General features: G+C 32.2%; 3 protein-coding genes across 4 annotated transcripts; all 3 read left to right on the top strand.

The window, feature by feature from the left end:
• The first annotated feature begins 1,168 nt into the window (after positions 1-1,168).
• On the top strand, positions 1,169-5,254 carry LOC106774384 (pre-mRNA-splicing factor SLU7-A-like). Its single transcript, XM_014661364.2, has 9 exons — positions 1,169-1,322; positions 2,015-2,178; positions 2,281-2,393; positions 2,885-3,292; positions 3,407-3,542; positions 3,641-3,940; positions 4,139-4,355; positions 4,504-4,607; positions 4,857-5,254. Exons 1-9 carry the CDS (start codon positions 1,307-1,309, stop codon positions 5,001-5,003), a joined length of 1,605 nt encoding a protein of 534 aa, XP_014516850.1. The 5' UTR covers positions 1,169-1,306; the 3' UTR covers positions 5,004-5,254.
• Positions 5,255-11,133: 5,879 nt separating this feature from the next.
• Positions 11,134-14,753, top strand: LOC106774517 (pre-mRNA-splicing factor SLU7-A-like). Of its 2 annotated transcripts, none has more exons than XM_014661536.2 (9): positions 11,134-11,277; positions 11,814-11,977; positions 12,080-12,192; positions 12,477-12,884; positions 13,003-13,138; positions 13,236-13,535; positions 13,734-13,950; positions 14,102-14,205; positions 14,452-14,753. In XM_014661536.2, exons 1-9 carry the CDS (start codon positions 11,262-11,264, stop codon positions 14,602-14,604), a joined length of 1,611 nt encoding a protein of 536 aa, XP_014517022.1. In that variant the 5' UTR covers positions 11,134-11,261; the 3' UTR covers positions 14,605-14,753. The 2 variants fall into 2 exon arrangements, with proteins under 2 accessions (XP_014517022.1, XP_022642790.1); XM_022787069.1 differs by lacking the exon at positions 11,134-11,277 and adding an exon at positions 11,308-11,467.
• Positions 14,754-17,883: 3,130 nt separating this feature from the next.
• On the top strand, positions 17,884-19,094 carry LOC111242679. The gene is made up of 2 exons (XM_022787165.1): positions 17,884-18,113; positions 18,530-19,094. Exons 1-2 carry the CDS (start codon positions 18,004-18,006, stop codon positions 19,008-19,010), a joined length of 591 nt encoding a protein of 196 aa, XP_022642886.1. The 5' UTR covers positions 17,884-18,003; the 3' UTR covers positions 19,011-19,094.
• Positions 19,095-27,381: the final 8,287 nt, after the last annotated feature.

Here is a 27,381-nt window from a genome sequence, read left to right as displayed (position 1 = left end):
TGTTTTTATTAGTTTACTTTTTTAAGATTTGTTTTTATTAGTTTCATTTTTTAGGATTTGTTTTTATTAGTTTTATTTTTTTAAGATTTATATTTTAAGATTTGTTTTTATTAGTTTTATTTTTTAGGATTTGTTTTTATTAGATTTTTATTTTATTAGTCTTATTTTTTAAGATTTGTTTTTATTAGTTTACTTTGTAGGAAACGAATGTCATCCGTTGACGGATATCTACATCCGTTTCAGTGCCTGGACGTCTTCTTTCTCACTGCACACAGCACAGAGATGACACAAAACTCAACTGACAGCAGACCAATCTCAACAAACACACCAACTAGATATCAACAAATAAAGCTACCCAATCCTACACGTTACATACGTTTAAAAAAAAAGAAAGAAGAAATTAAAAGAAACTAACCTGTCGAAGCAAGAACCATCGCCCCGCACCGCCGCACCAGCACCCTCCGCGCCTGCAGAGAGCATTTCAAAAATGAAAGCTTTGGTGGGGGTGGGGGTGGGAATACGAAGGAGAGGAATCTCTATGTGTTTTAAAAGAAGTAGGGTAGGTTAAATTTAGTAAATAGGGGTAAAACGGTAAAAATAAAAAATACATAAAGGTTAATTTTGTATTTAAAAAAATATCAAAAAAATTGGGGGGTGGGAGTTGGAATTGGGGAGGTATAGAGAGTAACCCCATCACTTAGATGGGTTTGTAGATAAGCCCATACTTTTGTTGAACATATGTTTTAGGGTGTTTCATTATACACTACCGAGATCTGATTTGTATTTCCAAAAATTTTAATTTTAATTTTAATCAATATTTTTTAAATTTTTCTTTTTTTTTATAAATTCACTCTGCATAGATTTTAAAATCCTTTTCATAAATTTTTTATTTTTTATTTTTAGATTTAAAATTTAATAATAATTTAATTTAATTTAAAATTTAAATATTATTTAACATACTTCATACTTAATAATTATTAAAATATAAGTTTTTCCATTATAATAGTTATATTAAAAAATATAAATATATATTAAATTATATTAAAGTTTGGTATGTTAAAATATAAAATATAATTTAAAAAAAAAAATTGATTACGATTATTAAATATATTAAATATACTTCGTAAGGCGGCTAAACATAAAAGATAAAAAGATAGAAACATAGCATATTCCGAAAAAAATAAAAGATATAAAAAATAGAAGAATAACAATTTTAAGTAGCAAAATCAAAATCACTGCGATTCCACCTCGATCTCTTCTTCGTTTTTGTCTTCGATTTTCAATTCGTCTCTGCGTACTTCACACCATGGCTACCGCTTCAGGTACTCCTTTCTCCCTTCCAATTCCCAGATTTTCATTTTCTAGGGTTTCTGTTATCAGCCACCCTTAAATCGTTGTCTTATTTCTTTTTTCCTAAACCTGCTAATTTTATGGGCGACTTCAATTTTTTTTATTCCACAGCGCTCTTTGTTTTTTGTAATTTTTATTTCTCTCGGGATTGGCTGTTGTTCCAGGTTCCAATCAGATTACAATTCAAATCTATTAATCGCTGCTCATCATGATTTTAATTAATAGATGATAGAAACTAGATGGATTTTGGCAAGGTTTAGAGAGGGTGAGGCATTTTTTTTTTCAAACTAGTTTAGTATTGTTGGCAAGTATCAGAATTGGATTCGGATACTTTGGGTACAAACAAACTCCTGAATAAAAGAAGAGACAGGTTTATATACATATAGATACCTCCTAGATACCAATATCTTATCAAAAGCAGAAGCAAATCCTCGAGGGCTTGGTCAAAAGCGGATCATATCTTACCAAATGTAGAGATATATGTGTGTAGAACCTAAATTGAAGTAGTGTGGCTTCATAGCTCTTAGGTTAATTGGTTTGAGACTGTTTGCACCATTTTTCAATTTTCACTTTTTAATTTTAATTGAATTTTAAGCATGACCATGTTTGTCTCATTTTACCTCATACATCAATGTTTTTTAAACTTTTTTGGCATGGATTTCAGTGGCATTTAAATCCAGGGAGGACCATCGGAAACAGATTGAGTTGGAGGAGGCACGAAAAGCAGGGCTTGCGCCAGCTGAACTCGATGAGGATGGGAAGGAAATCAATCCTCATATTCCCCAGTATATGTCATCTGCGCCTTGGTATCTTAATGCCGAGAGACCTGTAAGTGTTTCCACTTTTTAGAGTTATTGAGATCGGTAGGAATTTGGGGTGTTTGGTGTATAAAAATTAACATTTTCTTTCGTCCCTTTGTTATGCTTGTAGAGTTTGAAACATCAAAGAAAATGGAAATCTGATCCCAATTACACCAAATCATGGTACGACAGAGGTGCTAAAATTCATCAGGCAGACAAATATAGGAAAGGCGCATGCGAAAAGTGAGTGATCTTTATTTGTCAAATATCTGAGCATTTGTTTGTGTTTAATGTATACTTCTTCTCTGACAAACAACTTGTAAACTCTTGATTAAACTTTTACTAGTTATTAGTTATAAGACAATAAATAAATATGATGTTTACTTGCTTGTAAATTCTCTCACTCAAAGTAATGTGTTTAGGTAAACACTCGCATAATCAGTCAATGAGTATTTTAGGTTTTCGAAGTCTGAATCCTTTAATTAGTTTTTGTATTATTATTTAAACTACAAGATAATGGCTGCGAGTTGGACTGTATATAGCATAACAGATGACTTAGTTATTTATGTTTTTACCTTATAACTTCATTACTTATGAGTAAGTGAATATGTTATTTGATATGTTTTGTTATTAAGCCATGTTTTTTAAATATTATCTTTCAAATCCCGTAAACTATTTGACAACCAAGCTTGTCTCTGAATTTATTTATGGACCACTCAATCTTCTTGTTACAGTTGTGGAGCTATGACGCATGATGTGAAGTCATGTATGGAAAGACCGCGAAAAGTGGGAGCAAAATGGACAAACACTCACATTGCCCCTGATGAAAAGATAGAAACTTTTGAGCTTGACTATGATGGAAAACGGGACAGATGGAATGGTTATGANGCATCTACTTATGCTCGAGTCATTGAGAGGTATGAAGCTAGAGATGAAGCACGAAAGAAGTACCTGAAAGAACAACAGCTTAAGAAATTGGAGAAGAGCAACCAAAATGGTGAGGATGCTGCAAGTGATGAGGATGAAGATGAAGATGATCTAAGGGTAGATGAAGCAAAGGTTGATGAGAGCAAGCAAATGGACTTTGCAAAGGTTGAGAAGCGTGTGCGTACAACAGGTGGTGGGAGCACAGGAACTGTGAGGTAATTTTTATGTTACCGTCATTTTAATACATCTGGCCAGTTTAATTTGTCTTAAGGTTATCTATTTCATTATTTATTTTAGATGAATTGGAGCTGAAATATTTTTTCCCTCAGGAATTTACGTATTCGAGAGGATACTGCAAAATATCTTCTTAATCTTGATGTCAATTCAGCACATTATGATCCCAAGACCAGATCCATGCGAGAGGATCCACTTCCAGATGCTGATCCAAATGAAAAGTTTTATGAGGTAACTTTGTCTCTTGAATGAAAATTCGTAACACTTTAACTTGTTTCTACTGCCATCTGTAATCTTGTATTTAGACTGAACCTGCTTTTGTACTGTAGGGTGATAACCAATATAGAAATAGCGGGCAAGCTTTGGAATTTAAGGAGTTGAACATCCATGCTTGGGAAGCATTTGAAAAGGGGCAAGATGTTCACATGCAGGCAGCCCCATCACAAGCTGAATTAGTCCATAAGAGCTTCCTTATCCGGAGTGAGGAGCTGAAGCATCAAACAAAGAAAACAATCATTGAGAAGTATGGTAATGCTGCTGATGAGAACAAGCCTCCAAGAGCACTTCTGCTAGGCCAAACTGAAATGCAAGTTGAGTATGATCGTGCTGGTAGAATAATTAAAGGCCAGGTGAGAATTGTATTCTAAATCTGTATAGAGTACCATTGTAATTTGCTTATAAATCTTCAATATCCTTGGTAGTGGGAATTTTTCATGATCTTTTAACGTTTTGGGTTTTAGCATGACTTTTAGTTTTGACCTTAATGTTTCTGCTTTATGGTTACTTGAGACTACATTTAATTGTTATTTATCTGATGTTTCCAACAGGAAGCAGCACTCCCCAGGAGCAAGTATGAAGAAGATATTTACATTAACAACCACACAACTGTGTGGGGCTCATGGTGGAAGGATCACCAGTGGGGTTATAAGTGCTGCAAGCAGACAATACGAAATAGCTATTGCACTGGTGCTGCTGGTATTGAGGCTGCTGAAGCGGCAAGTGATCTTATGAGAGCAAATATTGCCCGTAAGGAGGCTGCTACAGGTTTGTTTGCTGACAAACATCACTTCTATGCTGTTTCTCTACCTCGTTCCTTCCCTATTTCTGTTTTTACTTTTTGTTTGTTTGTCAATTTTGTTTAATTGTATTTAGCATGTCTTTATTAATCACCATCATTTTAATGAACCTGCAGAGGATCCTGCACCTGTGGAGGAGAAAAAGCTTGCTACGTGGGGTACTGATGTCCCAGATGGTTTAGTTCTAGATGAGAAATTGCTTGCCGATGCGCTCAAGAAGGTAAATCTCATTCTATTGTGTGTGGGTACTCGGTATTTGTTAGTGTCATTCTGTGTCTTTATTGTACCTATGGAATTAATTATATTTTCTTGCCAATAAGTCTGTCAACCTTTATTTCCAAGAACATGTTTAATTTAAAATAAATTTTGTACATAATTTCTTGTAACAAATAGGGCTTTACATTATTGATGTCCAATCTTTTGAGATGTAGTTATTCTGACATTTATTTATACAAACGTTGTTTAACAGGAAGATTTAAGGAAGAGGGAGGAGAAAGATGAGAGGAAACGCAAGTATAATGTGAGATGGAACGATGAGGTTACTGAAGAGGATATGGAGGCATACAGAATGAAGAAAGTACATCAGGATGATCCAATGAAAGATTTCCTTCACTAACCTTCAAAATAATCTATCTTTTGTTGAAAGTCAGGAGCGGGGAAAACTATTGATGTTCGGGGGAAACTATTGATGTTCGTGTATAGTTTTTATATGTATCGGTTAATCACTTGTCTTTAATGTTAGGGAATGATGTCCATGTATAGTTTTATGTATGGGTTAATTTTAATGCCAGTGTAACATTTTATGGTTCGTTTGCTTAAATGATGTGTAAAATGAAAGAGTAATATAATGGGTTTGCTTGAATGATATGTAAAATGAAGAGTAATATAACGGGTTTGTTCAGGGATGACATAAAAATCCGTATTTGTGGGTATTTGTGGATAAATCATGTTACGGATATTTAATATCTGCGGGGAAGACGTATTTGTGGATAGTGGATATATCTGTATTCGTAGTATTCGTGTGTGTGTGTGCCGTTTTTCACAGATCTCCACTCTTCATGCGAAATCGAAGCAGAGACGGTGGCAAACAAAGTGATAACGACACTTAGGGTTTGTTGTTTCTGAAAAATAAGACAGAAAGGATTTTGTTATGCTAGCGTTTTAGATATCATGATGGTCATGACGACTGGCTAGAAACATGTTGATCCTAGCGGTAACCATGGAGGATCCAACCGTGGAAGAAGAAAGCAGTTGTCTTTTCTCTATGTTGAAGGAAACAAATCCTATCTTCTTTTTGCAAACACCTTACGGCTTCCTTTGCATCTCTGCATATATCTGCATTTTATATTTTATGCTTGTTGAGGCTTTTCATTTTATGTGTTTTTATTCTACTATTACGCATGAGATGTCTATACCTCGGTGTGAAGGGGGTGTGTTGGAAGTCCCACATCGACTAGAGATAAGGTCAATTTATATTATATAAGTGAGGTGCAAACCCCACCTTACAATCCGGTTTTGTGGGGTTGAATTAGGCTTTAAAAACCCACCTTCTAATATAGTATCAAAGCCATGGTTGGAGCCTATCCTAGCGATATTTCTTCTTTCTTGGGCATTTATGTTTCCACCCGTTGTCGGGCCGATATTGGACCATCCAATTTCTACTATCACGCACGAGATGCCTATACCTTGGCGTGAAGGGGGTGTGTTGAAAGTCCTACATCAACTAGAGAAAAGACCAATTTATAATATATAAGTGAGGTGAAAACCTCACCTTACAAGCGGATTTTGTGGGGTTGAGTTAGGCTTACAAACCCACTTTCTAATAGCCTCTCAAACCTTTATCCAAGGATCATGACAATCCTCTTAAAACCATCCATGAGATGTTTCCTTCCTTACAAGCTAGTTTGGAGGCTAAAGGTGACCATTTCTTGCTTCTAACCAACCTTAGACAATAGTCACAAATTCTCCTAGTTTCCATTACCTCCCTCACCAACAATGTTTCTACCTTCTCTACTACCATGCTACGACCCCCACTTCACCATTGTCACTACAAACACTTTATCATTATGTTCTCTCCTAAATATTAACCTACCTTTATCTCTCACCACCCACCCGATTTACTATATGCCATATCCTCTTATGCTTACTCAACCCCTACCTCCTCTAGCTCCTTCCTACAATGTTAATACTACCATTGGCCCGTTTTACCACTCCCCCATGCATCCTTTTCACTTCTCCTTCCTCGAATAACAGCCACAACACCTTTTCCTCATCACCACTGTGCCATTCAACCCTCTTCACACACTCACCCTTCCTCCTTCATTCTACCCCCCAAAAACACCCCCCAAAACTACAGTTAGTGACTTTTGGTGGCTCGAAACCTCTTGACACTTTATTTCAAGTTGAACAGTTCCTTTCCCTTTACCAGGTTCCTCTTAAACAATGCCTACATATGGCTTCCCTCTACATGATTTCACTAAATCACTGGAAAATCGTTTTGGTCCCTCCTCCTATGAAAACCATCAAGCTGAATTCTTCATGCTCTTCTAAGCATATTTTAAGAAAATTTGAAATCATGGGATTTCCCATGAGGTCAAACTAAATTGCTCTTTATCAACTTCTACAAAATCTACTTAGAATTAGATAACATAATTGGTGATTTGTTTATGTTAGAAAATTGATTTTACTGAATGACCACTAAACTAAGATTAAACTGGGAATTGAGACAGAAACAAAAGACATAGCAAAAGGTATTACCGTGATTAGGACGGACAATAAAGCTACACATTGACACCGATTCACGCTCCATGATTGGTCCGTCTCAAATATATTTTACTTATTTAAACTTAATTTAATCTTACAAAATTAAAATTTACACTTATTTATATATCAAATTAATCTTTAAAATTTTAACATTATCATGGTTAATGATGTACAGTAATAAAATGTTTAAAATTATTTTAAATCAGTTACCAACAAACAATTTAGAATTAATAGTGATAAGTTTTGTTATCCATTTTTAAAGCTAAAGTGTGGTTACTTGAGGAAGGATTTGAGAGAAAGTGAGTGGATGAATTTGAGAAGATTTGAGAATCAATTAATTGTTATTTATTTGAGTGTATTTAGAGATAAGTCAGAGTGAATTTAGAAGTAAAATTTGTAAAAATTAATGTTAGATTTTACATAAATAAAAAAAATGGTTTAATGAATAAAAATTAAATATTAGCAAATTATCCTTAATAATATAAGTAATAAAAATAATAATTGTTAATATTATATATATTTGTAAAAATTATTATAAAGAGAAAAAAAAATAAAAATTAATTTTTAACATGAAAATAATAATAATAATTATTATTAATATTGTAATTATTATTTATTTTATTATTATTAGTGTTTTTTATTATTATTAAAACTAGAAAAATAGATCACCTACTCCATATAAATAACAATAAAAAATAAAACCACAAAACAGAATCACGTAAATATGTATTCAGTTACATGCTTATCATAATCTAATATATGTTTCTTTATTCGATTCCAGAAATCATCCTTATAAAAGAAATGAAGCAATTTTTTTTTTTTGCAATTTCACGTTGGACAATGATAATGGGACTAATATTGTAAAAAACTTCTTTTCTTCGTAGATCTCCTTTCTTCATCGGACGGTATTTTCGGTTGATCCTGCAAATCTGCGCCTTCATTTCTTTTCAAATCATTGCATCTGAACACTATACTTACTCGCAATCTCTCTTTAAAATTTGATTTAAACCCTTTAATTGTTCTTATTTTCGTTAGATATTTTCAATTTGATCATTTTTTTTAAAGTTTCCTAATTAAGTCTTTACAAGTGTTAATTTGAAACAATTTAGTCCATGTCGTTAAATTTTGTTAAGGGTGTTAATTTTCTGCACAGATGATGGGATGACATGTTATATTATTTAAACGTGGCATTGTTGGAGGTGAAACGTGATATTTTCGAAAGTTGTTAAAATTGAATAAGTGAATAATATAAAATTAAGGAATTCTGAAAAAGGATTTAGGATTCAATCAAATAAAATTTGAGATTCAATTAGATTAGAAATCTGAGAGGAGAGTGCATCGCAAATTATATGGAATCACTCAATCAACCATCAGTCCATCGAAACCTGCATACCAAATCATGGAATCACTCTTCGTGATTTTCATTTAATATTTAGATCTTCTTTCATCTGCACAAAACAAACAAACAAATTAAAGCACAAACAAATCATTCAATTTCATTACATTCAAACCATGAGTTCATACCCTCCAATCCCCAATTTCTTACATCCATCGAGCACTCGTGCAGTTGCAGCTCTGTTACCATCCTCTCGACGGGCACAAGACCCAGATCGTCGTCGCCATCCTCACTGTTAGAAAGCACTGCCAGCAACCACTACGAACTCTTCACCAAGAGTTGTCGCTACCCTCTCACCCTTTAATCGGATGTCGTCGCTGCTCTAGATCGACAATCTTCCTCCAACCGTCGAACCCACCGTCATCGTTGCCGCCAAGGCTGGAATCACCCCACTTACATCTCGTTCTTCAAGGGAGGCCAAACGACCAACATCTTAACTCGTGGCTGACCACCTTCGTTCGCACAGGACCACCGTGTTTGAAGATGAACGCCCTGTTTATCTTGTTTAAAGAGAGAATCTTCCCCTGTTACAGCCGGCCAAACCAAAGAATCCCAAATTCCATGATTTGGTAGTGCAATCTACTCTCAGATTTCTAATCTAATTGAATCCAAAATTCTATTTGATTTTGAGTCAACCCTAAATCTTTTTTCAAAATTTCATAATTTTATATTATTCAATTATTCAATTTTAACAATTTTTCAAAATTTAACACGTCATCCCACCATCTATGTAGAAAATGTCAATTTAATACGTCATCCTACCATCTATGTAGAAAATTAACACCCTTAAGAAAATTTAACGGCAAAAGCTAAATTACTTCAAATTAGCACTTATAAAAACTCTATTGGGAAACTTTAAAAGAGGACGAGATTAGAAATTCCTAACGGGACAACGAAAGGATTTAAACCTTTAAATTCTCTTTCAATAATAAATTAATTGAAGTAAACACACCTTAAAACATCACTTCTTTTCTATATCTTTTTTGCCTTTATCTGGATGATTGATTTTTCTATCGTTTCGACAATAATTTCAACATGTTTCCTAATCTATAAAAAAAAATAGTTTATTATGGGAAAGGAAGATACACTAATAAATTATTTGTACTTTCACTTTTGAAATATCAATTTAATTACTTTACAAACAAATAGTTATTTCTTAAAAAAAAATTGTATTTTGNATATATATATATATATATATATATATATATATATATATATATATATATATATATATATATATATATATATATATATGGAATCTCATTCTAAACCTTAAAGATATAGTAGTTGATATTCTATTTTTCTGAACAAATTTTTTCAATTAAATATTGATGACTCTTTCAAAGATTTTTTATATCTACATAGACAATTTATGGACTCTAAGATAATACTGATAAGGTTTTTGAAGGAGAAATTCAATAATAATAAAATTTGATTCAAACACATAAAAAAAATCATATCAATTATTATCCAAAAATTTAAAATGATGATTTCTTTTAATTTTTTTATGTATTAATTATATTCTTATATCTATCTGTCGTACTTAAATTTTCTAACACTTCATTTTATTGACATTTTATAAAATATATTAAATTTAAATTTCATTATCTTATATGCCAAGCTAAATAAACTTTAAAATTCTTACATAACAACAAGTTGAATTTCCCAATGTGATAAATCATGGGACCCTCTTTAAATTTAAGTGGTCTTCATATAACCAATCTAACAAAAAAATATATACAAAATAAAAAACTGGATTTTTTTTCATCTTTTATTTACTTTATGACTGAATTATCTAGTTCAAACTAACATGAAAAATCTAAACTAAATATTTATTATGTTTAAGTATGATATTATATGTTCAAAAATCTGTTAATAGGTAATAAATATATGTTAGTAGTTCTTTTAATGTAGTTTTATTGCATAATTTAATATATTTATATATCGATACATATCAAAACATAATAATAAGATTGTATTATAAATTTTATGTAATTTATTTATTGATATGAGATAAAGTTTATGAAGTTCTTTTAGTGTAGTTTTATTGCATAATTTAATATATTTATATTTATATATCGATACATATCAAAACATAATGATAAGATTGTATTGTAAATTTCATGTAATTTATTTATTGATATAAAATAAAGTTAAGATCATGAATATATCTCTCTACTTGAAAAATTTTCAGTATCAAAAAATATATTTTTAAAAAAACTCGTTATACTTTTTTGAAAATATTTAAGAATTTTATCGTAAAAGGTAAAAAAGTAATAAAAAGCATAATAAAAATTATATATATATATATATATATATATATATATATATATATATATATATATATATATATATATGCTACTAACAAATATTTTTTCAAGTTATTTGTTAACTAGCCTTGTTCAAGTCAAAATTTATAAAAAAATACTTTTAATATAATAAAATATTTACAAAATTTATTATTTTTTCAATTTATTTATTCACATGATACTTATAGACGTGAATGATCTGAAATCAACATATATCTGAATAAAATATAAAAATAAAAGATAAATTATAAAAGATAGAAGGATAGCATATTCCGAAAAAATAGAAGATATAGAAAATAAAAGGATAGCAATTTTAAGTAGCAAAATCAAAATTACTGCCATTCCACCTCGATTCCCTACTCGTTTTTGTCTTCGATCTTCAATTCGTCTCTGCTTACTTCACACCATGGCTACCGCTTCAGGTACTCCTTTCTCCCTTCCAATTCCCAGATTTTCATTTTCTAGGGTTTCTGTTATCAGCCACCCTTAAATCCTTCTCTTATTTCTTTTTTCCTAAACCTGCTAATTTTATGGGCGACTTCAATTTTTTTATTCCACAGCGCTCTTTGTTTTTTGTATTTTTTTTTCTCTCAGGATTGGCTGTTGTTCCAGGTCCCAATCAGATTACAATTCAAATCTATTAATCACTACTCATCATAATTTGAATTAATAGATGATAGAAACTAGATGGAATTTTAGCAAGGTTTAGAGAGCGTGAGGCATTTTTTTTTTCAGACTAGTTTAGTATTGTTGTCAAGTATCAGAATTGGATTCGGATATGTGTAGAAAAATTGATGCAGTGTGGCTTCATAGCTCTTAGGTTAATTGGTTTGATACTGTTTGCACCATTTGTCAATTTTCACTTTATAATTTTAATTGAATTTTAAACATGACCTTGTTTGTCTCATTTTACCTTATACATTAATGTTTTTTAAAACTTTTTTGGCATGGATTTCAGTGGCATTTAAATCCAGGGAGGACCATCGGAAACAGATTGAGTTGGAGGAGGCACGAAAAGCGGGGCTTGCGCCAGCTGAACTCGATGAGGATGGGAAGGAAATCAACCCTCATATTCCCCAGTATATGTCATCTGCGCCTTGGTATCTTAATGCCGAGAGACCTGTAAGTGTTTCCACTTTTTAGAGTTATTGAGATCGGTAGGAATTTGGGGTGTTTGNTGTATAAAAATTAACATTTTCTTTCGTCCCNTTGTTATGCTTGTAGAGTTTGAAACATCAAAGAAAATGGAAATCTGATCCCAATTACACCAAATCATGGTACGACAGAGGTGCTAAAATTCATCAGGCAGACAAATATAGGAAAGGCGCATGCGAAAAGTAAGTGATCTTTATTTGTCAAATATCAGAGCATTTGTTTGTGTTTAATGTATACTCCTTCTCTGACAAACAACTTGTAAATTCTTGATTAAACTTTTACTAGTTATTGGTTATAAGACAATAAATAAATATGATGTTTACTTGCTTGTAAGTGAATATGTTATTTGATATGTTTTGTTATTAAGCCATGTTTTTTAAATATTATCTTTCAAATCCCGTAAGCTATTTGACAACCAGGCTTGTCTCTGAATTTATTTATGGACCACTCAATCTTCTTGTTACAGTTGTGGAGCTATGACGCATGATGTGAAGTCATGTATGGAAAGACCTCGAAAAGTGGGAGCAAAATGGACAAACACTCACATTGCCCCTGATGAAAAGATAGAAACTTTTGAGCTTGACTATGATGGAAAACGGGACAGATGGAATGGTTATGANGCATCTACTTATGCTCGAGTCATTGAGAGGTATGAAGCTAGAGATGAAGCACGAAAGAAGTACCTGAAAGAACAACAGCTTAAGAAATTGGAGAAGAGCAACCAAAATGGTGAGGATGCTGCAAGTGATGAGGATGAAGATGAAGACGATCTAAGGGTAGATGAAGCAAAGGTTGATGAGAGCAAGCAAATGGACTTTGCAAAGGTTGAGAAGCGTGTGCGTACAACTGGTGGTGGGAGCACAGGAACTGTGAGGTAATTTTTATGTACCGTCATTTTAATACATCTGGCCAGTTTAATTTGTCTTATATTTAAGGTTATCTATTTCATTATTTTTTTAGATGAATTGGAGCTGAAATATTTTTTCCCTCAGGAATTTACGTATTCGAGAGGATACTGCAAAATATCTTCTTAATCTTGATGTCAATTCAGCACATTATGATCCCAAGACCAGATCCATGCGAGAGGATCCACTTCCAGATGCTGATCCAAATGAAAAGTTTTATGGGGTAACTTGTCTCTTGAATGAAAATATGTAACACTTTAACTTGTTTCTACTGCTATCTGTAATCTTGTATTTAGACTGAACCTGCTTTTGTACTGTAGGGTGATAACCAATATAGAAATAGCGGGCAAGCTTTGGAATTTAAGGAGTTGAACATCCATGCTTGGGAAGCATTTGAAAAGGGACAAGATGTTCACATGCAAGCGGCCCCATCTCAAGCTGAATTAGTCCATAAGAGTTTCCTTATCCGGAGTGAGGAGCTGAAGCATCAAACAAAGAAAACAATTATTGAGAAGTATGGCAATGCTGCTGATGAGAACAAGCCTCCAAGAGCACTTCTGCTAGGCCAAACTGAAATGCAAGTTGAGTATGATCGTGCTGGTAGAATAATTAAAGGCCAGGTGAGAATTGTATTCTAAATCTGTATAGAGTACCATTGTAATTTGCTTATAAATCTTCAATATCCTTGGTAGTGGGAACTTTTCATGATCTTTTAACGTTTTGGGTTTTAGCACGACTTTTAGTTTTGACCTTAATGTTTCTGCTTTATGGTTACTTGAGACTACATTTAATTGTTATTTATCTGATGTTTCCAACAGGAAGCGGCACTCCCCAGGAGCAAGTATGAAGAAGATATTTACATTAACAACCACACAACTGTGTGGGGCTCATGGTGGAAGGATCATCAGTGGGGCTATAAGTGCTGCAAGCAGACAATACGAAATAGCTATTGCACTGGTGCTGCTGGTATTGAGGCTGCTGAAGCGGCAAGTGATCTTATGAAAGCAAATATTGCCCGTAAGGAGGCTGCTACAGGTTCGTTCGATGATAAACATAACATCTATGCTGTTTCTCTACCTCTATCTCGTTCTTTCCCTATTTCTGTTTTTACTTATTGTTTGTTTGTCAATTTTGTTTAATTGTATTTAGCATGTCTTTATTAATCACCATTTTAATGAACCTGCAGAGGATCCTGCACCTGTGGAGGAGAAAAAGCTTGCTACCTGGGGTGCTGATGTCCCAGATGGTTTAGTTCTTGATGAGAAATTGCTTGCTGATGCACTCAAGAAGGTAAATCTCATTCTATTGTGTGTGGGTACTCGGTATTTGTTAGTGTCATTTTGCATCTTAATTGTACCTATGGAATTAATTATATTTTCTTGCCAATAAGTCTTAATTTCCAAGGACACGACACATTTGATTTAAACTAAATTTTGTACATAATTTCTTGTAACAAATATGACTTTACATTATTGATGTCCAATCTTTTGAGATGTAGTTATTGTGACATTTATTTATACAAACGTTGTTTAACAGGAAGATTTAAGGAAGAGGGAGGAGAAAGATGAGAGGAAACGCAAATATAATGTCACATGGAATGATGAGGTTACGGAAGAGGATATGGAGGCATACCGAATGAAGAAAGTACATCATGATGATCCAATGAAAGATTTTCTTCACGGTTTTTAGGGTTTATCTTTCATTCTTTTTCCATTGTATATTTAGTTTCACCATAACAATGGGGAACTAAATTCTATTTGTTATTAAGGATGATGTTACCTTGTAAATTCTCATGTATTGAATTGATTCACTTTATTGATATATGTTTCTTTCATTAATTGTTAGGACTTTTTTTTTCTATATTTTATGCATTGTTGTATTTAACTCATTCATGACATGATTATTGGTTATTGGTTTTTGTGATATGAACACATACGAAGGAATCTATTGTCTAGACATAAGGATAAAATGTTTGGTTATCTTAGGCTTCTATGCGTATGTAATGCAAAATTAATTGTTAGGGACAAAAGACATTATAAACTAGTAATTAAGGAAATGCTTTCTTCGCAGAAACATCGGATTTTAAGTAAATTAGAAAGTGATATTAACATTAACGAAAAAGTATAATTCATATATACATGAGAGTGAAATAGGTGAAATCTAAATTCTAATGGGTTGATTAAAAATTGTTAAATTACTGTGGATACAATAAATAGTAATGGGTGTTTTAAGGTTATGTATAAAAATATATTAAAAATTCATGTGGAGTGTTTAATTTAACCTAAATTATTAATCGTATATTAAATTAACATGAAATTTCGAAATTTCATCATATACTTAAAAAATATCTTGGCGGTTAGATTTTATTATTTAAGTATACACAATACGAAAAGTGGTCTATTAGATTAAAAAGGTATGATTTTTTTTAGGCTTAATATCCCTGATGGTCCCTATTTTCGTAAGGTTTGTTCAATTTGGTCCTCATTTTTTTTTGCGTTCAATGTAGCCCTAAAGATTGTAAAATTTGTTCAATTTCGTCCTTTTTGAAGACGTCGTCTAAATAGTTAACGGCAAACAGTCCAGACGTGCAATGCAGTAATGAGTTGGCATACAACTGACCACGTAGATCCCTTTGAGGCACAATTACGTGGATTTAATAATATTGAAATTGAAATTGGTCATAATATTAGGTTTTTTTTTATGTTGACCTAAATTAAATTAAGGGTGCTTCAAATGCAATTTTTTACCCCCAATTAGTAGCGAAGTCTGAAACACTGGGAAGAAGATCACTCACGTCTTGTTGAAATCGAAAGCGTTCTTCGTTGGCAGTGAGGCATTCACTCATATTCTCGTAATTTAAGGTTACTGCTCTGTCATTCCGGTTAGTGCTCTGCCATTCCTCTGTGTGATTTTGTTGAACACTGTTTTTTGTGCGAACTGTTTAGGGCAGTGTTTATGTTGATTGTGTATTGTTTATGGTAAATGTGAGTCTTTTATGTTGATCAATTGGTTTATTGTTTATGGATTCCCATTTACCACTTACTTTTAGCGTTTACATAGGAGTCACTTTTACGGTTTCCATAGTGGTCCCATATTTCCATAAAATTGATTTTGTAGGGTAGCGTTTGGAATGTCTGAGGATACTTTATGGTCCACCATGGTGGGACCCTAGTTAAGGACCTACCTTTTGAATATGTTGGTGGGGAAAAAACATATTGGACTGTGGACCCTGACAAGTGGAGTTATTTCGAAGTGGTAGATTCCATTAAGGAGTTGGGGTATATTAAAGTGTCTGAGTTATTTTATTCAATTGAAAATTGTCTGCATAAGTTGTACGATGATAAAGATACAATTAACATGGCAGGCGTTGCCAACTATTTTTTTTTGGGGGGGGGGGGGGGGGTAGTTAACTTGTATGTGGTCCACGATGTCAATGATGAGCCAGAGATTATTTCTGAAAGTGAATTAAATGAAAAAGTTTATTTGCTCTGTGATGGAAGTGTAAATAGTGAAGGTATCCATGTAGGTGGGAATGAGGAAGATAAAGTGGAGGTGCAAGGGGAGGATGATAAAATAGAGGTTCATGGGGAGGATGATGAAGTGGTTGTGCATGTGGAGGAGGCTGAAGTGGTTGTGCATGTGGAAGAGGCTGAAGTGGATGTGCATGTGGAGGACAATGAAGTGGATGTTCATGTGGAGGAGGCTGAAGTGGATGTGCATGTGGAGGAGGATGAAGTGAATATGCATGTGGAGGACAGGCAAGTGAGGGAAGAGGAAGAAGTAGTCATTGAAGAATGTAGTTTAAGTGAGGATGATGAAGAAGAAGAAGAAGTAGATGATGAAGAAGACAAACTGGATGAAGAAGAAGAAGAATTCGATGAAGGGCTACTTGATGTTGACGTAAATATTGATGAAATTGTACATAACATTGTAGAAGGTTCTGTGCCAGTACCAGTTTGTGAAAATGATAGTACACCCTAGGCAGACCAACCCAAATGATAGAGGGTTGTCTGATGATGAGTGAGACTCAAAATTTTTGGACAGTCCAGAAGCAAGTGGAAGTGAGGATGGACGTGATGAAAGGCAAAGTAGTGGTCCATTTCGGACGTATGTTAAGCAAAAAAATATGTCAGACTACAAGTGGGAAGTGGGAACGAAGTTTAGTGATAAAAAAGACTTTATGGAGGCTATTAAAAGTTATGCGGTCCATACTGGGAGGAATTTAAAGTTTGTCAAGAATGACAACAGAAGGGTACGAGTGAGATGCTTGGGTGCCCAAAAAAAATGGGAATGGATGGCTTAAATTGGATACTTAGAAGGCTGTATAACATGGCAATTGAGAAAAATATTGGATAGGCATTCTTGCAGTAGGTAATTCAATGTGAAAATGATGAATGCTAAGTGGTTGAGTGAGACATTGGATACCTCACTACATGAAAATCCGAATTTGAAGATAAATGAAATAAGATCAAAAGCTTTGCGGAAATGGAATACAAATGTCTCAATATCTAAAGCTCGCAGGGCAAAAATACTAGCCTCATGCAAAGTTGAAGGTTCATTTCAGAAACAATTCACGAGAATATATGATTATGCTCATGAATTATTGAAATTTAGTCCTGGATCAACAGTGAAAGTTAAAGCAGACAGTGAAAATGGTGAGACCATATTTCAGAGGTTCTATGTTTGTTTGAAAGCTTGCAAGAATAGCTTCGCCTCTTGTAGGCCATTTATTGGTTTAGATGGATGTTTTCTTAAAGGGAAGTACATTGGGGAGATATTAACCGCTGTTGGTAGAGATCCCAATGAGCAGATGTTACCTATAGCTTATGCAATTGTGGAAATAGAAAACAAAGAAACTTGGACTTGGTTTTTGGACTTGTTGATTGAAGACCTTGAAGGCTCAAAAGTTTGTAATTCATGCACGTTTATGTCTGACCAACAAAAGGTATCTCTATAATTACTGTTTGTTCAATTTGGTCCTCATTTTCGTTAAAAATGTTCAACATGGTCCCTTTTTTAACAGGGTTTAAAAGAAACTATTACTGAACTTTTACCTAGGACAGAGCATAGATTTTGCATGAGACTCTGATGTGGAAGGCTGCTACTAGTTACTACCCCCAAGCTTGGGAAAGAGAAATGTTAAATATAAAAGATGTCAATGTAGAGGCTTACAAATACCTCATTGCTATTCCCCCAAGGTATTCCTTCTACCAATTTCTTAATCGTCCTCTTATATACTTTTACCTTCCTAACAATTAATTATTCGTTGTAATAGGTATTGGTCTAGATCTAGATTTACAGGTCGAGCTGTATGTGATACATTAGTAAATAACATGAGTGAAGCTTTTAATAGTGTTATTGTTGATGCTCGTGGAAAGCCCATTATAACCATGCTATAGGATATTAGAGTTTACATCATGAAAAAATGGGCAAGCAACAGAATCAAGATGTCTAATATGGACTTTCATATTTGCCCCAAGATTACAAAGAGACTTACAAAAGAATCAAATTTATCTAAAAATTGGATCCCTAGGTAATCATTTCCTTCTGTGATAAAATTTTTCCTATTCATCACTTCATATTTAATTTTGATTGATGTATTACTTGATGGCAGTTGGTATGGAGAAAAATTGTTTGAAGTAAGACATTTTGCAATGATTACAAACAAGTTTGCAGTCAACCTCGACACTCAAGACTGTACGTGCAGGAAATGGGTCGTTAGTGGCATCCCTTGCTGCCATGCAATTGCAACAATCAGATTCTTAAATTTAAATCCAAAAGACTTTGTACCCATTTGGTTCAGAAGGTCAACGTATGATGAAACCTATGCGTCTATCATATTTCCAGTGAATGGGCACCTTTTATGGGAAAGAACATCCTGTCCAGACATCCTCCCACCATTGAAGAGAAAATTACCTGGAAGACCTAAGAAAAAAAGAAGGTTGGAGAGTTGGGAACTAAGAAGGGATGAAACACAAATGACCAAAGGTGGCCACCGTAAAAAATGCAGCATATGTCGTATCGTTGGGCATAACAGAAACCAATGCCCCTTACATCCACAACCTTCTGAAGAACCAAGTCAAGAAAGGACATAACCATGTGATGAACCACCCCAACCAAGACAGGAATCCACTGAACAACCACCTCAGCCAATCAGAAGGGACAAGTTACCAATTAGGAGACCAAAATAGAGTTTATAATGTTCAAATTTTGGTGACATGACACTCAATCTGTTTTGAAATACTTTACTTATTAAGACATGTTGTCCTTCATAATGTTTTGAAATACTTTATAGTAGTAACTGGATCTGTTTTGATATACAATGCATTGCATCTGTTATCATGTTATCATGTGCTATATAGTAGTAAATTGATGTTTTTATGTACCCAAGAACTGACTTTTGATTAAGAAAAGATATTGTTGTTTAAATGTTTTGACGTACACAGGTTTTGATATCAATTTTAACCATCACCAATTATGGACACATCACTCATTATCAAGGGGACCACATTCGCATATTTTTAACTAAAAAGAGGACTAAATTGAACAATTAAACAATAAAAGGAGGACTAATTTGAACAATTAAACACTAATACAATACACATTGCATTAACTGATATGTTACAAAAGACAGTCGCCCATATCATCACAATGGACCACCTTACATAACAACCTCAACCTTCAAAACACTAAAGTAAGCCACATTTGGGATCACCTAAACACACACAGAACACGTCAATCTAAAAACCCACTTCGAAGACATCAACCTAATTACCCACACAACATCACTATGATCAGTACAATAAGAACACACATCACTGATACTAATAAGTGAATCCTTCTCTTCAAAGCTTTCATTGTCTTCTCCATATCACAAATCTCGCTCCTTTGCCTACCAATGATAACATCCTTTTCATCAACTTCTTCTTCATTGTACCACTTGAAATAGTTACACCACGTCACATTTCCAGCTCCACTCTGTTATTCATCAAAGACAATGTTAATTATCATCACATAAACAAAATAGGGTTTAATTACAAATGCTTTTATTCACATCACCTTGTAGTTACGACAACCCCAAAAATATTTTTCAACATTCTTTGAAGTTCTAGCCATTTTTACTGCTGTCCTCTCACCACAATTGCAAATTGGAACTATCCCTACCCCCATTGAACCAGCACCATGTGAGGAATGACAACTTCGACGGCTCACACCCTGGAAACAACAAGAAGAAGATTGCGATTGAGACATTGCTAGCCAACCACCAAGAATGGGAAGAAGATTGGTTAAGCTCTCGGACCCTGCCTTTCACTGGAACAAAGTAAAGAAAACCCTAATTTCAGAATCTGCACTTGTCAAAGATTGGGTTTCAATAAATAAATAACATTTCTTTCACAATCCACATAATTGTGCCTCAAGGGGATCCACGTGGTCAGTTGTATGCCAACTCATTACTGCATTGCACGTCTGGACTGTTTGCCATTAACTATTTAGATGGCATCTCCAAAAGGGACGAAATTGAACAAATTTTACAATCTTTAGGACTACATTGAACGCAAAAAAAAAATGAGGACCAAATTGAACAAACCTTACGAAAATAGGGACCATTAGGGGTATTAAGCCTTTTTTTTATTAAACAGTTTTTACGTAGGTTTAGCTCGAGAAATAATTGTGTACATGTCAAAAGTAGGTAATGCATAGATTAAGATATGGGCGCATATGATCATCACCCGTTCATGTAAAGTAGTACCGTCAAAATGGGTCGAAACCTGTGAATCAATCAAGCTTACCATGGGTTTGAGCCGGATTGGATTGGAAAAAAAAAATGCGAAAATTTTGATGCGAGTCAATTTTGACCCGCTTCACTAAAAATCCGACTCATACAGGTTGAATCCGTGATGGGCCAGGTTGGTTCACCAACCCACCTATTTTTTTTTAAATCAAATTAATTAAATTAATTATTTAAATCCTATTTTTTTTATTGAAATCAAATTAATTAAATTAATTATCCATTCAAAACTCTTATTTAATAGATGAATAATATTATAGATTGGATAATTCAAGAATATATCATTTGTTTTATCTTGCTTTTAGACCTATCAACAAATATAATTTGTTTTATCTTGTTTTTAGACTTATCTACAAGCATGACCATTTTATCTTGTGCTATATATTTTTGTTAACAACTATATGTAGTTTCTTGGTTAAACGGTTGTATATGTCTCATTAAACTAAATTAGCAAAATTTTATGTTTGATAGCTTATAATATATATAAAATATAGTTCTTTTGTTTCATTTTGTTTTATATCAATTGGTCCAATTATTATTGTTTCAATTTGATTGATCAAAGTAACATGTTATAAGAATCTCAGAAGAAGAGAATGAAAAAAACTTAAGTGAGCCAATGAGCCAACCCGTTTAACCCACCGACCCGTGGTGGGTCGGGTCGGGTTCAAATTTTTTCGGCTCGCTAATAAATGGGCCGGGTTGGGTTGGCTCACTAAGTGGCCAACCCATGGTGAGTCGGGTTGAGTCAGGCCGGGTTATCCGTTTTGACAGCTCTAATGTAAAGACAATTCAGCATGTACATATGTGACCATTTTAACTTTTGAATAATTTTGGGTAATGATCATTTGCCTAATGCTTGAGAGTTGTTCTCCTTGTACCGCACCTCACGAATCTCGCCCTGTAACTCCAACTTTGTTTGTCTTTGTTTGTCAGAAGTACTTCCTTTCTCATTGTCTTTCATTTTCGTCACGCTTCTCATTCTTCCTCTCCGCAATTTATTTTGTTGCTCGCACTTCTCCCTCTTGCGCACCATCGTCATTGTCTGTCGCGCCTCCCTCGCACACCATTATCATTGTCCCTCACGCCTTTGATCCAGTGGTGCTAAGCCTCTCTAGTCTTCTTTGGTGTGCAATGGTGTTTCTTCCTCTCTCTGTTTTGTCTTCTCGGGGCGTTCATGTCAGTTCATTCTTTTCTTCACCTCGATGCATGCTCGACGATTATGTGATGCATGGTTGATTCTATGAAATTAATTGGTAGATGATGTTGATTGTATGAATTGATTGGTAGATAATGTATGTTTAAATATAAATTTATTCCTATGGATTTGTAGAGACGAGCCTAAGAAGCTTTAACCACACTTGAAGTACACTTAAGATCTCGCCAATGTTTGAAAACCTATTAAGGGTTAGTCATAATTACAACGAAACCTCAACTGACTTTTGAACGTTGACGAGTCCTTAACCATACTTTGAAGTTTAGTTAAGGTTTCACCGGTGTTCGAACATCGGTTGAGATATGTCGTAATTTGAGTTGCATTTTCACTTTTTTTTTCTTTTTTTTTTATGTTTTATTTTTTTTTTTAATTTGTAATATTTATTTATATCTTTTACTTTTGTATTTCGATTTTTGTATTTATATATTTTACTTATTTACAAAGAAAATATGTTTTCAATGTTTTGTTATTATTTTTTGAGTTTAGGAATTTAATTTAGTTTTATTATTTTTATTTTTTATGTGTGTTTTAATTTGTAATGTTTATTTTTATTTTTTTATTTTTGTAATTATATATTTTACTTTTTTATAGAGAAAATATGTTTAAATATTTTGTTATTATTTTTTGAATTTAGTAATTTAATTTAGTTTAATTATTTTTATTTTTTATCTATATTTTAATTTTTTTTTAATTTGTAATGTTTATATATATTTATTATTTTTCTATTTATATATTTTACTTTTTATATAGAGAAAATATGTTTTAAATATTTTCTTATTATTTTTTTAATTTAGGAATTTAATTTAGTTTTATTATTTTTATTTTTTATTTCTTTTTTATTTTTTAATAATTTGTAATTTTATTTTATATTTTTTATTTTTGTATTTATATATTTAACTTTTTTATAGGGAAAATATGTTTTAAATATGTTGTTATTGTTTCTTGAAATTGGGAATTTAATTTAGTTTTATTATTAATGTTTTTCATTTGTTTTCTTTTTTTAATTTGTAATGTTTATTTATATTTTTTTTATTTTAGTATTTATATATTTTAATTTTTTATAGATAAAATATGTTTTAGATATTTCATTTTTTTTATATTTTTGGAATTTAATTTAGTTTTTTATGTGTATTTTAATTTTTTTAATTTGTAATGTATATTTACATTTTAAATTTTTGTATTTATATATTTTACTTTTTTATAGAGAAAACATGTTTTAAATAATTTCTTATTAATTTTTGAATTTAGGAATTTAATTTCGTTTTACTATTTTTATATTTGATGTGTTTATTAATTTTTTTAATTTGTAATGTTTATTTATATTTTTTATTTTTGTATTTATTTATTTAAATTTTTTATAGAGAAAATATGTTTTAAATATGTTGTTATTATATTTTGAAATTAGGAATATAATTTAGTTTTATTATTTATATTTTTCATGTGTTTTTTTTAATTTGTAATGTTTATTTATATTTTTGATTTTGTATTTATATTTTACTTTTTTTTTATAGAGAAAATATATGTTAAATATTTTTTCATTATTTATTTGAGAAATTCAATTGGGGTAGTTATCTATCTTATAATGTTAACTAGATCCTACAATAAAGATAATTATCACTAAATATTCTTAATGAAATAATAACAATTGCACAAATTCAAAATTAAGTAATACTTAAAAAAACAACATACATTAAAAAACCTAAACATATTATAAATTAAATCAAAAAAATAAAAACATTAACACATTAAAAATTAAATAATAAATAAAAACACCATAACATATTAAACATTATGTAATAAATAAAAAAAATACTCATATTATAAATTAAATTATTATAAATTAAATAGTAAATAAAGAACAAAAAGTTATTAAAAATTAAATACAACTTAAAAACATTAACTGGTACAAAAATTAACTAATAAATTTAAAATTAACAAATACATCAAAATAACAAAAATTATTCAAACCTAAATAATAAATAAAAAATAGAAATATATTAAAATATAATAAAAGTTAAAAAATTAAAAATTAACTAATAAATAAAAATAACAAAACATATTAAAATTTAAATAATATATATAAAATATTAACCTATCATAAATTAACTATTAAATAAATATTAAAAATAACTAAATAACAAAGATATTATAAATTAAATCTTAGAAAAGTAGTCCTTACATCTCAAGTAATGAATTGGATTTTAGAAACTTTTTGAGTCTTTGAAAGGTCTTGTATCTTGAAATCAATAATAAAAAATATTTGAATCAACCAAGTAAAGAAAGATGAAAGAAAGACCCACACAAGATTTATACTAGTTCAGCTCTTCACAAGCCTACATCCAGTCTTTCCTCAACAACCTTAGTTTGAGGGTAATCCACTAATTCAAGATTTTTGTTTAAGAATACAATGATACTCTCAATTGCTATCCTCACCACATTCAAATCTGAAAACAACAATACAAGAGAGGATACACTCACTCTCAATCAACAAAAGACATGATACATTCAATCTCTAACCTGGCGTACCTAGCACAGGTATCAAATCACATCAAATGAATAAGAACCTGATTATATTACACTCGACTAGTGTAGAAATATCAAAACAAATAAGCTCCAATAAGACTTGAATGATTTCTTGATTGCTTAATCACCAATGTAGTTTCAAAAATCTCCAAGAACTCTTCTTGAGAAAACCAATACTCAAATCTCAAAGAGAATGTCGTATATGCCAATTAAAAAGTTAAAGAGTTAGGTCTCTAGTCTAATTTATATAGAAAATCATATCTTGTCACAATTTAATCGATTAGGTTTATAACGTAATCGATTATGCTTTTCTTTATGTGTTAATCGATTATGTCACTTATATAAACGATTATATTGACAATTAAGCTTATTATTGCTTCTTTCAACTAACCGAACATATTAGGTTACAAGCATAATGGATTAAACATTTGTTTCTATTTTAATCGATTATGTCACTTATATAAACAATTATATTGATGTTATACCTAGTTTCAATTTCATTTTTCTTTTCTAACATATTATTATTGTATAACAGATTAGATTATCTGTATAACATATTATGCCTATCTATGTGTTCTAGCTTTTTTTAATAGATTATATGACTTATGTAATTGATTAATACTACCAAAAATATAGATTCTTGGTCTGTTTATGCTTATTTAATTCATCCTCTTATAATCAATATATCTAACAAAAACATGATTAATGATTTAAACACTTATTTACTCATTATGTTGTGCAAGGATGATTAAAACCATTTCTATTCACTATTAACCATTCATGATAGAAACCAATATGCTTAGTGTTGGGAATGCAAGTGTGAGTCTAAGTCCTACATTGGATAGAAATGAGAAAGTAGAGCACTATATAAAGTTGAAAGATCCATTAACCCATTGCCTTAAGGTTTTGGGTAGAGAGTGGTGTCAATTCCTTATATGGTTGGGCTCATATCTTGAGGGGGAGATTGTTGGGAATGCAAGTGCGAGCCCAAGTCCCACATTGGATAGAAATGAGAAAGTAGAGCACTATATAAAGGTGAAAGACCCATTGCCTTAAGGTTTTGGGTAGAGAGTGGTGTCAATCCCTTATATGGTTGGGCTTATATCTCATTGGTGTTTGTATCTCCTCGGTGAACCTCCTCCTTGATAGACCCAATAGTGGTATCAGAGCCGATGCTGGTACGAAGGGCTACTCGTGATTGTGGTTGGATGGGAATGCTTCCGTTGGAGGAGGAGTGTACCAATGTGGAAGGGACTCACCCTTGAGGGGGAGATGGTTGGGAATGCAAGTGTGAGTCTAAGTCCCACATTGGATAGAAATGAGAAAGTAGAGCACTATATAAAATTAAAAGACACATTAACACATTGCCTTAAGGTTTTGGGTAGAGAGTGGTGTCAATCCCTTATATGGTTGGGCTCATACCTCATTGGTGTTTGTAACTCCTCGGTGAACCTCCTCCTTGATAGACCCAACAATTAGGAGTTTAATGCTCCCCCTATCAACATTAAATAAAAAAGCACTCAGCGAACATCGATTAAGGATCCTGCGTGATTCGAAATAAGGTGGATCCTTAACTGGCTTTCGAATGACGATTAAGGACTAGCCAAATGAGCCCTTAACTGTTATTCTAAAGTCGGTTAAGGGTCCTCCACAACTCAGCTTTTTACTTGCCTCAAATGTCGGCTTTGACCTTTTCCTCCGATTAACCAGACCACAATAGCTATCACCACAAACACACTAAGACCACTACTAACACACCGGAACCACCACCAACACATCGGGAGCATCACAGGATCACAACTCAGGCAATGCAAGCACAGAAGCAGCTGAGACAATTACTTAAGAACGAAGAAGTGAGGGCGAGTGAAGTGGGTGCAGCGTATATAGAAGCATCTATTTATTATTTATTATTGGTTGTTCAAATTAAGCCAACATCATTAATTCATCATCAATGGTATAAAAAGTTCATTATAGTTCATTAAATGAAGGGTATTATGGTTAATTTGAAGGTACAGGACGAGATTTGGGAGGTGTAGAGAGGACTGCGCAATGCTTAATCACAATATTCTCATCTTCAATTCTTGAAATGCTGGTCTAATTTGATTTTATTTCTCATTAATATGATTCTTCAAGAGATTCTCTCATATCAACGAATAAACAATTCAAGTTTGGTATTACATGTGAGAGGTATAACAGTGTGATATAATTATTCCAAAGAAACTTGATTGAGTTCGGTTTTAAATAATTTCGAAACCGTTTTAAATTTTAAGTTAACCCCATAACAGGTAGGTTAGTGTGTAACTCAATCTTAGATATTGGTTACTAAGGCAAGAATATGCCAAGCTTATTTTAAAAATTTTATTATCTAATTTAGCTTAAATTGTCACGTGTATGCAATTGCATTAAGATAATATAACTTAAAAAATATGAAAAATAAATATATTTATAAAAACAGAATTAAGAATGAAATGATTTTTTTTTTAGTTTAGGAGTTAACAATTGTTATTATATAGAGATTGTTCGATTTTGTATATCGCATGATAAAACTGTTTTAATTTAGAGATTGTGCAAGAAGATTGAATAAAAAGAACTAATAGCATATTATTATTAAAGTTAAAAAAAAAATAAAGATATAAAGTAGAAGTTTGTTATAAGGAAATTGTTGTGAATTTATGATTATGCCTTGAGAGTGTGAACCTTTTATCCTATGGATCAGAATGTTGGGGTGTTAATATGTGTACATTGTTAAATTCCTGCTCAAGATATACAATGAGAGTCCTTTGACGTAGGAATGGGCAAATGAAACTGGATTGTATTTTACTGTTAAAAATTATATTGAATTAAAAATTAATTTGTTTAAACTCAACTGTAAAATAGTATAAATAAATTGAACTAAATTACGGACTAAATTGTAAACTGTATTAATTTTAATTATTATACT

This window comes from Vigna radiata, chromosome 10 (genome assembly GCF_000741045.1).
Source record: "Vigna radiata var. radiata cultivar VC1973A chromosome 10, Vradiata_ver6, whole genome shotgun sequence".
Taxonomy (NCBI): Eukaryota; Viridiplantae; Streptophyta; class Magnoliopsida; order Fabales; family Fabaceae; genus Vigna; species Vigna radiata.
The sequence above is the reverse complement of the archived record's forward strand: the minus strand, read 5'-3'. Positions and strand labels throughout refer to the sequence as shown.

What these genes read in the sequence shown, in the direction of transcription:
- LOC111242679 (XM_022787165.1), top strand. Translation starts at nt 18,004, where the DNA reads ATGTGGAAGGCTGCTACTAGTTACTACCCCCAAGCTTGGGAAAGAGAA. An exon ending in CTCATTGCTATTCCCCCAAG is followed by an intron (nt 18,114 to 18,529) that starts GTATTCCTTCTA and finishes ACTTGATGGCAG; the next exon opens with TTGGTATGGAGAAAAATTGT.